Source organism: Anolis carolinensis, chromosome 2 (assembly GCF_035594765.1).
Source record: "Anolis carolinensis isolate JA03-04 chromosome 2, rAnoCar3.1.pri, whole genome shotgun sequence".
NCBI lineage: Eukaryota > Metazoa > Chordata > Lepidosauria > Squamata > Dactyloidae > Anolis > Anolis carolinensis.
Genome location: NC_085842.1, coordinates 81488228 through 81501298, shown reverse-complemented (window position 1 = coordinate 81501298; position 13071 = coordinate 81488228). Strand labels below are relative to the sequence as shown.

The window sequence follows — 13071 nt, the reverse complement described above, 5'->3', positions numbered from 1 at the left end:
GGTCACGCCTCCCACAGCGCAGGGGGGGGGCGCAAAAAAACTTTTTGTGTACCCCTTTCAATTTCCTTTTCAATTTCCTTGATGTTAATTAATGATTTGTTTGATTATCTTCTTCTTCGCTGCCACCAATGGAGACGTCAGGCAGATGGTACTGGTTCTTATAAGTTTTCTCTATTTGTTCCACTTCAGGTGTTGATGTTACTTAACTTAATTTAAGAGTATGACAGAGGCTTAATTAGAATAAAAACAAAACAAGTTTATTGCAGGTACAGAGCTTGATGGTTTCAGATAACTTAGTAAAGGCACTTCGCTTAATGGTTACAAACGGTTATGAGGTGGTTAAACTTTCGAAATACTTCTTTCTCTGGATTACACTAAACCCTGATCCTCCTGGATCCCCTGGGATTAATGTTCCCTAATCCACAGACTCTATAAAAGACCCTAGACAAATCACCTAACTTGCCTATTCTGGTCTAACCTAAATCTGACTCAGATCTTCCTATTTAAGCCAGCCTGATTCTCCACACAAGAATCAGGTCCTTCTCTGTGACTAGAGAATCACCAACTGTTGGGTTTTAAAATATTCCCCCTTTTCCTTTCCAGGCGGCGGTTGGCTCCGCCCCTGTTGCTATGGTAACCTGCTCTAGTATTCTAAGATGGCTACCTTCCCCCATACATAATGTCAATTCAAATACTCACCATTTTAACTTAGCCAAACCTGGCTGTTTAAACAAAATCAAATACACATATCATCTATAAACAAAATATAATTATACACTTCTTCACACACCTCCCAACCCATAAAGATTATTTTTGACTTTTCTACATCCTAGAATGGTAAAAAATAATAATGTGGATTGTAATTAAAAATATACAACAATACATATTAATACACTCTTAACATATAATATTAACACATTATCATGCAACATATATAAACACAAACCTTCATTGTTGCAACCTCTAATATGTCCTGGAAAGTGAATCCGCTACAATGTTGTTTTTACCTTTTACATGTTTTATCTCAAAGGAGTAATCCTGTAGTAACAGGCTCCATCGAAGAAGCTTGTTATTAGTTCCCTTGGTTACCTTTTACATGTTTTATTTCAAAGGGGTATAAATGGTCATACTTATTTAATAATTTCCTGACTTGTTTCTGTTGACTCTGGGACAAACCCTCGTCAACCTTTACTTGCTCACTGCTCCTATAGGCTCTCCTATTTCCTTCCCAAAAAGGAAAAGTACCTGTTTCCTCCCCCGAAATTATCATACATACATTTACAGATCTATTTACATATGGCTTTAACATATTTACATGCACCAGCTTTTCTATATTAGACTGTTCATCATATATAGAATAGTTCACGCCACTGTGTCTTTTGATGACTTTCCATGGTCCAGTCCAATCTACTTGGAGCTTGTTGGTCTTGGTTGGTGTGAGATACAGGACCTCATCCCCTATCTCGAAGCTCTTGCATCTGGCAGTTGTATCATAGTGAGCTTTCTGTCTCTGCTGGGCTGTCGCTAGATGTTCTTGGGCGGTGTTCCTGGCCATTTCCATTGTTGACTGTAGATCTTTGATGTATTTGGTCACTGAAACAGGTTCCGGTCTTGGACTTGCTTCCCAGAATTCCCGAATTAAATCAAGCGGTCCTCGCACTCGCCTCCCGTACAACAACTCAAAGGGGCTATAGCCAGTGCTGTCCTGGGGAACTTCCCTATAGGCAAATAACAATTGCTGGAGCTTGATGTCCCAGTCATGTGGGTGTTGCTGACTGTAAGACTTAATCATGCGAACCAAGGTCTTATTTAGGTTTTCAACAAGGCCATTGGTTTGTGGATGATAGGCTGATGATGTCAAATGCCTTATCCCACACAGTTCTAGCAATCTTTCCATTAACTTAGAAGTGAACTGGGTTCCCAAATCTGATACTAGTTCTTTAGGGTAACCTGTTCTTCCCCATATTGATAGCAGTGCATTGGCTATGGTTGTTGTCTCGATGTTTGTTAGGGCTACTGCCTCAGGATAACGAGTTGCGTAGTCAATCATTGTCAAAATATATCTGCATCCTCTCCTACTGGGTTTGGGAAGAGGACCGATGATATCTATGCCCACTCTAGAAAAAGGTTCCCCAATTAGTGGCATTGGGACTAATGGAGCCTTAAGTTTATCTTTTCCTGAGCTGATTCTCTGGCATGTGTCACAGGATTGACAAAACCTTTTAATTTGCTGGTACATGCCAGGCCAAAAGAAATTTTTAGTGATTCTTTGAGTGGTCCGTCTAATTCCTAAATGTCCCCCTTGTGGGCTGTCATGGGCTACCTCCATCAACTGTTCTCTATACTTCTGAGGTACCACAATCTGCGTATAGGAAGCGGACATCTCTGGGGCTTTTTGATTTAAAACTTCCCTGTACAAAACTCCATTTTTACTAATGAACCTGGTGGGCTTCTCTAAAGTTAAATCTCCCTCAGTGTTTTGGGCTTGCTCAAACAAAAGCTGCAATGTGTCATCAGACTTTTGTTCCCTCAGGATTTCTCTTTCCCCTTCAGTCTTATTTACCAAATCAGCCATTACAGAACTTGCCTCGGGATTTTCCTCTAAGTTCTGTTGTATAGGTAAACAGACAACTTCTTTATCAGATTTTTCCTCTTTACATTCATCCTCATCAAGAGTCTTTGGTATCTTTTTGACTTCTCTGGCAAGGTCATTTCCAATTAGGCATTTATATGGAATATCAGAACTAATAGCAAAGTCCCATACTCCTTCCCACTTGCCATATTGAACTGGTAAAGAAACTACTTCGCTTGGGATCACGGGACCCAAACCTTTTAAATTAACTTGATAAGTAGGGTGTTGGCATTTTGATGGTACTAATTCAGGTCTGATTATACAGACTTCTGAACCTGTGTCCCTCCATCCTTGTATTTGGTTTCCATCAATGTTGATGTTTTCCAAATATTCATCTGATGTTTGATCCAACAAAACAAACAGACATTGCCTCTCCTTTTGAATTTCCTGAGGTAAATCTTTTTGAACCTTAGCTGGTTCTTTAGTTGCCTCTTTGGTTGGGACTTTCTTAACATAGAAAGAGGGTTTTTCTTTCTTTAAAAGAGCACATTGTGACTTATAATGCCCTGTTTTACCACAGTGAAAGCATCGAATATTACCCTCCGTTTTGGCAGGGTTCATTACACTAGCCATCCTCCAGGTGGTGTTTTCTATGGAAGCTCCTCTCCCTTGCTGTGCGCGCGTGAGGGAAAAAGATGGCTGTTTAAACTGTCTTTCCTTAAATCCTCCTTCTTCCCTTTTAAACCCTTCCTTTAAAGTAATTAGTTGGTCCACCATCCCAGCTGCTTGGTTAGCAGTCTGAGGCTTTCTATCTTGTACCAGCGATCGATAATCTGATGGAACTTGCTGGTATAGCTGCTCTAACTTTATTAAGTCTTTCAACTGCTGGAAGACTTTTACCTCAGAATTCCTCAACCAACTCTCAAAATATTGTGCCTGTTTGGCAGCTAATTGTAAGAAACTTTCATTTTTCTCTCTCCTCAGCATTCTGAATTTTGTTCTGTAAAATTCAGGAGTCAGCTGTAACCTTTGTTGTACCAGCTGTTTAAATATAGGGTAATTTCTGCATTCTTCTTCCACCATTTCGCTATAGATCTCTAATAGCTTTCCACAAATCTGTGGCCTGAGGTAAATCATCCAATTTTCCTCAGCTATTTCCAGATCTTTACAACACCATTCAAATGAAATTAAAAACTGCTCCACATCATCCTCCTTGTTGTATTTAAGGCTGAATCAACAGGATTAATGATGGGAGTCCCTGGTTGTGCCTCCACAGAAGGCTGAGACAGTGTCAGCTTCTGTTTTTCCCATTCGATCTCCAACTTTTCCAGCTCTATCTCTTTTTCCAATTTCATCTTCTCCATCTGTGCCTGTCTCTGTCTCTCTTGCTCTTTTTCCTGTGCTTCTGCCTGTCTCTGTTTCTCCTGTGCTTCCGCCTCTTTCTCCCATTTTATCTTCTCCATCTGTGCCTGTCTCTCTCTTTCTTTCTCCTGTGCTTCTAATTCTAATTTTCTCATCTCTAATTGATATTTCATCATTGCTTCTGACATGGTGGTCTGTTGTTCCGAATCTGAACTCTCTTCCCCTTGGTACACTTCTACCTCTCCTGCTCCTCTTTTCTGCTTAATGGTGGCCATTCTTTATAACTTTTACCTCAGAAATTTTATTGAGCAATCTTAGGCACCAAATTAGGGATGTTATACGTATCCCACCGCTGCCACCAATTTATGTAGAGAGGTGATGTGGCAGAGGATGGAATCCCCCTTTGAATCCCACCACTGCCACCAAATTATGTGGAGAACCGAGGTGACAGGGAATGGGGTCCCTTTTAGAATCCCTCAGCTTTGCCACCAATATGTATAGAGGTGAGGTGTCTGACAGGTAATGTGTGACAGAGGTGGAATCCTTCTGATCCCACACACACACACACACACACACACACACCACCACCACCACCACCAATTAATAAAGATGTTTTATGAGAGATGATGTTAATTAATGATTTGTTTGATTATCTTCTTCTTCGCTGCCACCAATGGAGACGTCAGGCAGATGGTACTGGTTCTTATAAGTTTTCTCTATTTGTTCCACTTCAGGTGTTGATGTTACTTAACTTAATTTAAGAGTATGACAGAGGCTTAATTAGAATAAAAACAAAACAAGTTTATTGCAGGTACAGAGCTTGATGGTTTCAGATAACTTAGTAAAGGCACTTCGCTTAATGGTTACAAACGGTTATGAGGTGGTTAAACTTTCGAAATACTTCTTTCTCTGGATTACACTAAACCCTAATCCTCCTGGATCCCCTGGGATTAATGTTCCCTAATCCACAGACTCTATAAAAGACCCTAGACAAATCACCTAACTTGCCTAGTCTGGTCTAACCTAAATCTGACTCAAATCTTCCTATTTAAGCCAGCCTGATTCTCCACACAAGAATCAGATCCTTCTCTGTCATGGGACCAATTCCCAGGGCTGAATTTGCAAGTCCTGGAATTGGAGCCATAACATCAACAATCCTGAATGTTTCTTGAAACCACCTGGCAACAGAGCCTGGGAACTCGGGGTGGAAAATGTCACGACCCAGGCTGCAGAGCACCAATAACCATACACAGAGGCCAGAATCTATCTAATATCTTTATTAAGGAAATATATAAAGTTAATAAAAACAAGTATAGGAAATAGTCCAGAAGTAGACCTTTCAGGAAAGGTCAAAATTAGTCCAAAAAAGCAATGTCCAATATGAAATATTAAGGTCCAAAGTTGTAATCCAATAACCGAAACACTCACTTGCCAAGCAAGTGAGGGGAGATGACAAGGTCCTTTAGTCCATGAACTTGAGCAAGGCTAGGAAATAACTTGATTCTTGGCACACAAAGCTTGATTCAAGGCAACAAGGAAACGAGGAGCAAGAACAAGATCCGTGGTAATTACTTGGCAAGGTCCGGAAAACAAGGCAAGATCCGGGGAGAAAACAAGGCTGAGAACGAAGGCTTGGAACAGGAACAAAGGCTTGAAAACAGGAGTAGCTGTCCACACACGCTGCTCCGGTAGCTGACGAATTGACTCCGCAAGATTCCTTCGGGAGCAAGGAACCTAAATAGGCCTCGTTTTCCCACCAGAGAACACTTCTCTGGGGAATCAGAAACGAAAGTCAATCTCTGTGTCCAGATGTATGACTCCCTAAAATTTCTCATGGCAGCAGGCTTAATCATCTGAATGCTTTGCTGCAATTCTCAAACTCCTGCGATTAGCTTGTTGCACTCCTTTTTGCTGGAGATAATAATTACGGCGCGAAAAAGGGGGAGAACTCGACTCAGGGCTTGTTTGGCAGATTTCTGGAAGACAAGCCTCCTGCAGGTGCAAAGGCTCAATTTCTGGCTGGGATAGTTCCTTTTCTGGCTGAAATGGTGGAAAACCCAAGTTTTCCTCTTCATCATTCACAACAGCACTAGGAACGGGACTACATGGCCCATGAGTCATCACAGAAAATCATAACAATTATAATGAGTAGTTTGTGTGGAAATAGTAGAAATGTGATACAGGGGGTGGGGTTTGGTGATGATATTTACGTGTGGTGTTACGTTGCAACCAAGGTGATAAAATTGCTTGTATGTAAACATTATGTCATTCTCGACTTTTCCAAGTCGTGTGTTCTTCAATAAAGACCGGTTCTGATAGCAGCTGTCTTTGATCTGCGTTCATGCTGGTTGTTTGAAGTGAGCAGGACAATTAAGTCGAGAATCCCCTATTCTCACCCTCCTGCGGAATAGCAGTGAAGTGGAAATGAGTGGAGGGGGCGATCAAAGCCCGAAAGGAGCAGAGGGGCCCTTGCCAGAGGCTCGGCCGCTGGGAGAGGAAACGCTACAAGCTATTGCTTCCTCTACCGGATACCCCAGACCGAACGGAATTACCCAGAGAATCCCCAGAGGAGGGAGAGGTGTCTCAGCAGCTGCAGAAACCAGTTGGGGGTCTGGAGGGAGCATGCCGGAGACCGTGGCCCTACGGTTGTCGATCTTGGAGACCAACCTGTCCAGGCTGTCGGAGACCGTGGGAAGATTGGTGCCGCTGTTGGAGGAGAATCTCCAGAAGGAGCCCACTCGATACGGTGCCGAAAGAGAGCCGAGTAAGGACGAGGCTTGGGGCCAGAGGGGCCAGCGCGCATTGACGCAGAGCCCGGCGGCAGCAGGCGGCGACGGAGACGAGGAGTATTGGCAAGAGATGGAGTTCAGGGAAAGGATGGCGCGCGAGGAGGAGCGCCAGCGAGCCATGGAGACTCTGAGACCGCCAACTCCAACAGTACTACCGACCCCCCGAATGGGTGTCGGGGTTGAAAGACCGCTGGGACCAGGGATCGGCTCCAGCGGGTTAATGGATGAAGGCGAGGAGGAGCCGGAGATCCCCGGAGAAGGGGAGGATGCCCCGTACGGCGAAGGAGTGCGACGTGCGGGGGCTACAGCAGGACCTGCATTCAGATGGGTGGAAGGGCCGACAGCAGCAGCGGAATCCCGAGGGCCACGGGGAGCGACCGCTGGGCTGGGACGCGGAGTGATTAAAGGGCCAGCTCAGGGGAACCTGATGCAACCCCTCCCCAGACTACCCATGCAAAGGCAGAGGGCTGCAGAATGGATGCCTAGGAGAGAGGAGCTCAAACTAGAATTCGGAGGGGAATCTTCCGAACTGAACTTTTTCCTCATTAGCATCAGAGGATACATGGAGGACAATGCACACACATTCCCCTCCGAAGGAAGCATGGTGCGGGCCATTGGTAATACTCTGAGGAGGGGAGCGGCCAGCTGGTATGTGCAACTACATGCCAGACGCGACCCGTGCTTGAGGTCAGTGCCCCAATTCCTCGCCGCACTGGAAAACCGATTTAGAGACCCGCTGGAGCAATTAAGGGCTCGAGACCAACTAAAAGGAATAAAGCAGAGGGATAAGACGGTACCCGAGTACGCAGAAGAATTCCTCCATCTCGCGGAAAGGGTACCAGAGTGGTCCGAAGTGACCAAAGTGGAGATATTCAAAGAGGGACTGCGCCCCGAGGTGTTTAGTTGGGCGGCACACAGAGATGATCCAGAGACACTACAGGGTTGGATTCAACTGGCAGGGCGCGTCGAATCCACCCTGTCCCAAGTAAAGCGCTTCCGGAGCGGCGGCGGCGGCCAGCAGAGACCGGTGGCGAGGGGTCGGGGAGAAACGAGGAAGCAGGAGAAACCCGGAGGGAGGCTGGGAATCCCCTTCAAAGGAGACGACAACAGACCTAAACCGGGATGCTTTGTATGTGGGAAGACGGGCCACCGGGCGGCAGAATGTTGGGCCCGAAAGGGAGAACCGCCCAAAGCCTCAAAGCCCACGCCAGCAGCCGGGAGACGAGCAGAGGAGGAGGTGCGAGAATCTCCGGAGAGGCTGGTGAGTCAAGACAAACGCATGCTGGTGGTGCCGATCTGCTTGTCGGGGTTAGAGAGTCGGGCCACCTGTAGAGCATTCGTGGATTGTGGTTGCTCTAGGAACATTATAACTCCGGAATTAGCAGGGGCACTAAAGTGCCAGCAGACGCTGCTTGACTCCCCAATTGCATTTTCGCAGCTAGATGGATCAGTTGCTGCTGGGGAAGTATCTACGAAAGAAATACAGGGGATCCCATGTAAAATCGGCAAAAGGGAAGGAAGAATATCCTTTGTGATAGCCCCTATTGCCACATACAATATCATACTAGGGATTCCATGGCTTGAACAGGCAAACCCCGCAGTAGATTGGAGAGGAAAGAGCCTTGCATTTAAAGAGCAACAAACACAATGGGAGATAAGCAAAATAGCAGAAGAAGAGAGCGAGGGAGATGAAGGGGGGGAAATAGACCAAGAACTATTGCCCCCTGAATACAGGGACTTTGTGGATGTGTTCAATCAGAAAGAGGCAAGTAAATTACCTCCCAAAAGGAATATAGAAGTAGAAATCGAAATAACCCCAGGAGCAAACTTACCAAAACCAAAAGTGTATCCCATGTCTGTCCAGGAGAAGGAGGAATTGAGGAAATACATTGATAAGAATCTGGCGCGAGGCTTCATTAAGCCGTCCAGCTCCCCTTTGGGAGCCCCAGTGTTATTTAGGAGAAAGAAAGACAACTCTTTAAGACTGTGCATTGACTATCGAAATTTAAATGCAATTACTAAGGATAATAAATACCCTATGCCCTTAGTAAAGGATCTGATTACCGTGTTAAAGAAAGGGAGCATATTTACCAAACTTGATTTAATTGAAGCTTATCATAAATTAAGAATCAAACCCGAGGATACTTGGAAAACTGCATTTTCCTGCGCATTCGGCCATTTTGAATATAAAATTTTGCCTTTCGGATTAAAAAATGGAGGCGCTTGCTTTATGCAGCTCATAAATGAAATATTACATCCACTATTATATCGAGGAGTATTCATATTTTTGGATGACATCCTTATCGTAAGCGAAGACAAAGAGAAACACATTGAACTAGTCCGGGAAGTCTTGCAAAAACTGAGGGAAGCAAAACTGTATGCAAAACTGTCCAAATGTGAATTTAACAAAACGCAAATTGACTTTTTGGGGTATCGAATATCTCCGGAGGGGTTAGCTATGGACCCATCTAAAGTGTCGGACGTAAGGGAATGGGGAGTGCCTCAAACCAGGAGACAATTGCAATCGTTTCTAGGATTTGCAAATTTCTATAGATCATTCATAAAAGGCTTTGCACAGATAACCGCACCCCTCACGGAACTTTTGAAAACAAAGGGGAAAGGGGAGACAGCGAAAGTGAAAGCCCCTGGCGCCAAGTTGAGCTGGACGCCAGAATGCCAAAAGGCTTTTGAAACCCTAAAAGAACGCTTTACAGAAGAACCTGTCCTAAAGCACCCCGACATTCAAAGCCCTTTCATAATACATTGTGATGCTTCGGATTGTGCATACGGAGCAGTACTATTGCAAAAAGATCAAAATGGGAACTTAAAGCCTTGCGGATATTTATCTCGGAAATTCAGTGAAACTGAAAAATGTTGGCCTATATGGGAAAAGGAAGCATTAGCTATATTAAAAGCCTTAGAATGCTGGCGACACTTCCTCGAGGGGAGTGGAATCCCATTTGAAATTTGGTCTGATCATAAGAACCTCCAGTACTTACAGTCTCCTCGAAAATTATCCCCCAAACAAATTCGATGGGCACAATATTTTAGCAGGTTCGATTTCCAATTAAAGTTTTTCCAAGGGAAACAGAATGTTTTGGCAGATGCCCTTTCACGCATGCCTCAGCACGAGGTCACGACCACAGCAAAAGAGGGAACATTATTTCTGAAAGACAATGGGGTTTAGCTGTCAGTACAAGAGCGCAGGCTCAACGGGAGAGCACTGCTACTGTCAAATTTGAAGAGGAAGATAGTTGGGAAAAGGAACTGAAGCAGTCATATGAAGGAGATCAATGGATCTATTCCAACGCGGAAAAAGGGGAGCAGAAGGGGGGATTTTGGTTTGTGAACAAGAAACTGTACATTCCAGCGATATTAAGGGTTAAAATCTTGCATCGTTTTCATAATAACCAGAGCGCTGGTCATATGGGGATTACAAAAACGACGAAGGCAATAGCAAAACACTGTTGGTGGCCAGGGATGAGAAAGGACATAAAAAATTATGTTATCCAATGTGATGATTGTGCCAAAAATAAACCGAGAGGAGGGAAACCCATGGGACTATTACAAACGGTAGCAGAACCTACCAGGCCGTGGGAATGTGTAGCCATGGACTTTGTGGGAGAACTGCCTGTTAGCAGGGGACATCGCTACATATGGACAGTATTAGACCTGTTCTCTAAGCAGGCCCACTTTATAGCACTGGCTAAACTACCATCGGCAGAGAAACTGGCTGAATTATATATAAACCATATTTACAAACTTCATGGATGTCCCAGTAGAGTAGTCAGTGACAGGGGTGTTCAATTTACAGCAAAATTCTGGGAAAAATTCTTGGAAATGCTAGGAGCGGAAAGGAGCCTAAGTTCTGCTTTTCACCCCATGACAAACGGGGCGGTAGAACGTACTCAACAGACGCTGGGGCAGTTTCTTCGCATGTACTCTAATCTGAGACAAAATGATTGGTCTAAGTGGCTAGCCTTCGCTGAACTAGCTTTTAACTCGGCCATACATTCTGCAACAAATAAAACCCCCTTTGAAGTAGTTTACGGGTATGAAGTCCAGCCTCTGCCCCAATTGCCAAGGTGGACAGAGAATGAAGAAACAGGGGCAGGGAAATGGAAAACACAAATGCTAGAATGTTGGAGTCAGGTAACTGCATCCTTAAAGGAAGCTCACAAAAAGTATAAAACTTTCGCAGACAGGAAAAGGGTGGAAGGCGATAAATTGGAAAAAGGGGACTTAGTGTGGTTAAGCACACAAAACATCAAATTGGGACTACCTTCAAAGAAACTGGGCCCCAAATTTATTGGACCCTTCAGGATACAGAGTGTGATGAACGAAGTAACTTTCCAATTGTCCTTACCAAAAAGCTTGGGGAAAATACATCCAGTGTTCCATTACAGTTTATTAAAAAAGTATATGGGTACTTTGGACAAAATGGATACCTAGTATTCTTGTTTGGTTTATTTCAGAGTCATGATGGAAGAAGCACAGAAGAGGAGGACGGAGAAAAGGGGGGCGCCATGTCATGGGACCAATTCCCAGGGCTGAATTTGCAAGTCCTGGAATTGGAGCCATAACATCAACAATCCTGAATGTTTCTTGAAACCACCTGGCAACAGAGCCTGGGAACTCGGGGTGGAAAATCATAACAATTATAATGAGTAGTTTTTGTGGGAATAGTAGAAATGTGATACAGGGGGTGGGGTTTGGTGATGATATTTACGTGTGGTGTTACGTTGCAACCAAGGTGATAAAATTGCTTGTATGTAAACATTATGTCATTCTCGACTTTTCCAAGTCGTGTGTTCTTCAATAAAGACCGGTTCTGATAGCAGCTGTCTTTGATCTGCGTTCATGCTGGTTGTTTGAAGTGAGCAGGACACTTCTCTGTGACTAGAAAATCACAGACTGCCCTTGGGTTTTAAAATATTCCCCCTTTTCCTTTCCAGGCGGCGGTTGGCTCCGCCCCTGTTGCTATGGTAACCTGCTCTAGCATTCTAAGATGGCTACCTTCCCCCATACATAATGTCAATTCAAATACTCACCATTTTAACTTAGCCAAACCTGGCTGTTTAAACAAAATCAAATACACATATCATCTATAAACAAAATATAATTATACACTTCTTCACAATATGAAATATAATATTAAAGATAAATGTAATAGATGCAATTGAACTCTACTTAAATATAAAGCTGCATTGTGTAATAATAATAAAGATACACTCTTAATGAAGAGAAATTGGAAGAAGAGTGCTTTATGACACTTGAGCATTTATCCACTTTAATCCATTATAAATGCTGTTACTGCTTCCTGCAGAATTCTAGGGTTTGTAATTTAGGGAGGAGCCTTTAAACTGCTCATCGAAAGAAGCCCTGGGCCTCCCTAAACTACAAAGTCCAGAATTCTGCAGGAGGCAGTCAGAGCATTTAAGGTGGATTAAAGTGAATAAATGCTTAATATGGATATTAAGAAAACTGTTCATTGATAATTGTCTTTCCTCTTTTTCTTTAACCCCTTCACTATTCCTTTGCGACATGTTTAATAGTTGTCATGGTTTAATCTACTAACAATAACTCCACCCCTCCTTTTTCTCTTTCTCTGTTTTCCCTTTTTTTGTTGAATTTTTAAAATAAAATAAAATAAAGTATGCATAAACAGAACACTTTGTGTAACAATGTATATCCAGTCCCACTTTCCATAGAACAAATAACTGAAAATATTTGATAACTCATAGACTATATTTCAGAACAGCTAATGTTATAATTAGTTTGTTAGTTATTAGGTTACCACACAACTTTTTTGTAACACTCCTAAGCGGCACGAACACTGGGAACCAACAGAACAGCTAATAACAATATAATATCTTTATTAAAGCAATAAAAGTTCCAAATGGAAATAAGCAGTTAAGTAGAAGTAGCAATTGACCTTCCAGGTAAGATCAATTTTAGTCCAAAAATATAAAGTATTAAAGTTCAAAATCCAATATCCGAAACACACTCAAACTCCGCCTGAGTTTTGAGTGGGGAAAAGAGCAGAGAGCAAGAAGAGTCCTTTAGAAGCAAGATTCCAAACAGGGTTTTAAGGCAAGGCAAGCTGGAAGTTCAGGAGCTGAAACGCAGTCCCATCATGTCAAGAAGGTAAACCAACACCCGGTCTACTCCAGAGTAAGTGTGCGGTCAGGCCGCTAGGAAATCAGGAACGAGAGGCGACGCTACTTCTTAGTCCAAAGTTAATTGACACCGCACAGAAGGTTCTCCGCGCACAACTTTTAATGAAGTTCATAGCTCCCCCAAACCAGGTGTTAAACTCCCCAAAACTTCCCAAGAGAACTGAACCTC

General features: G+C 43.4%; 1 protein-coding gene across 1 annotated transcript; it reads right to left on the bottom strand.

Annotated features, from left to right (window-relative positions):
• LOC134296091 (uncharacterized) lies at positions 1–5110 on the bottom strand. Its single transcript, XM_062970071.1, has 2 exons — positions 1090–5110; positions 1–1007 (listed from the first exon to the last, which is right to left on the bottom strand). The coding sequence occupies exons 1-2, from the start codon at positions 3707–3709 to the stop codon at positions 964–966; spliced, it is 2664 nt and encodes an 887-aa protein (XP_062826141.1). The 5' UTR covers positions 3710–5110; the 3' UTR covers positions 1–963.
• Positions 5111–13071: the final 7961 nt, after the last annotated feature.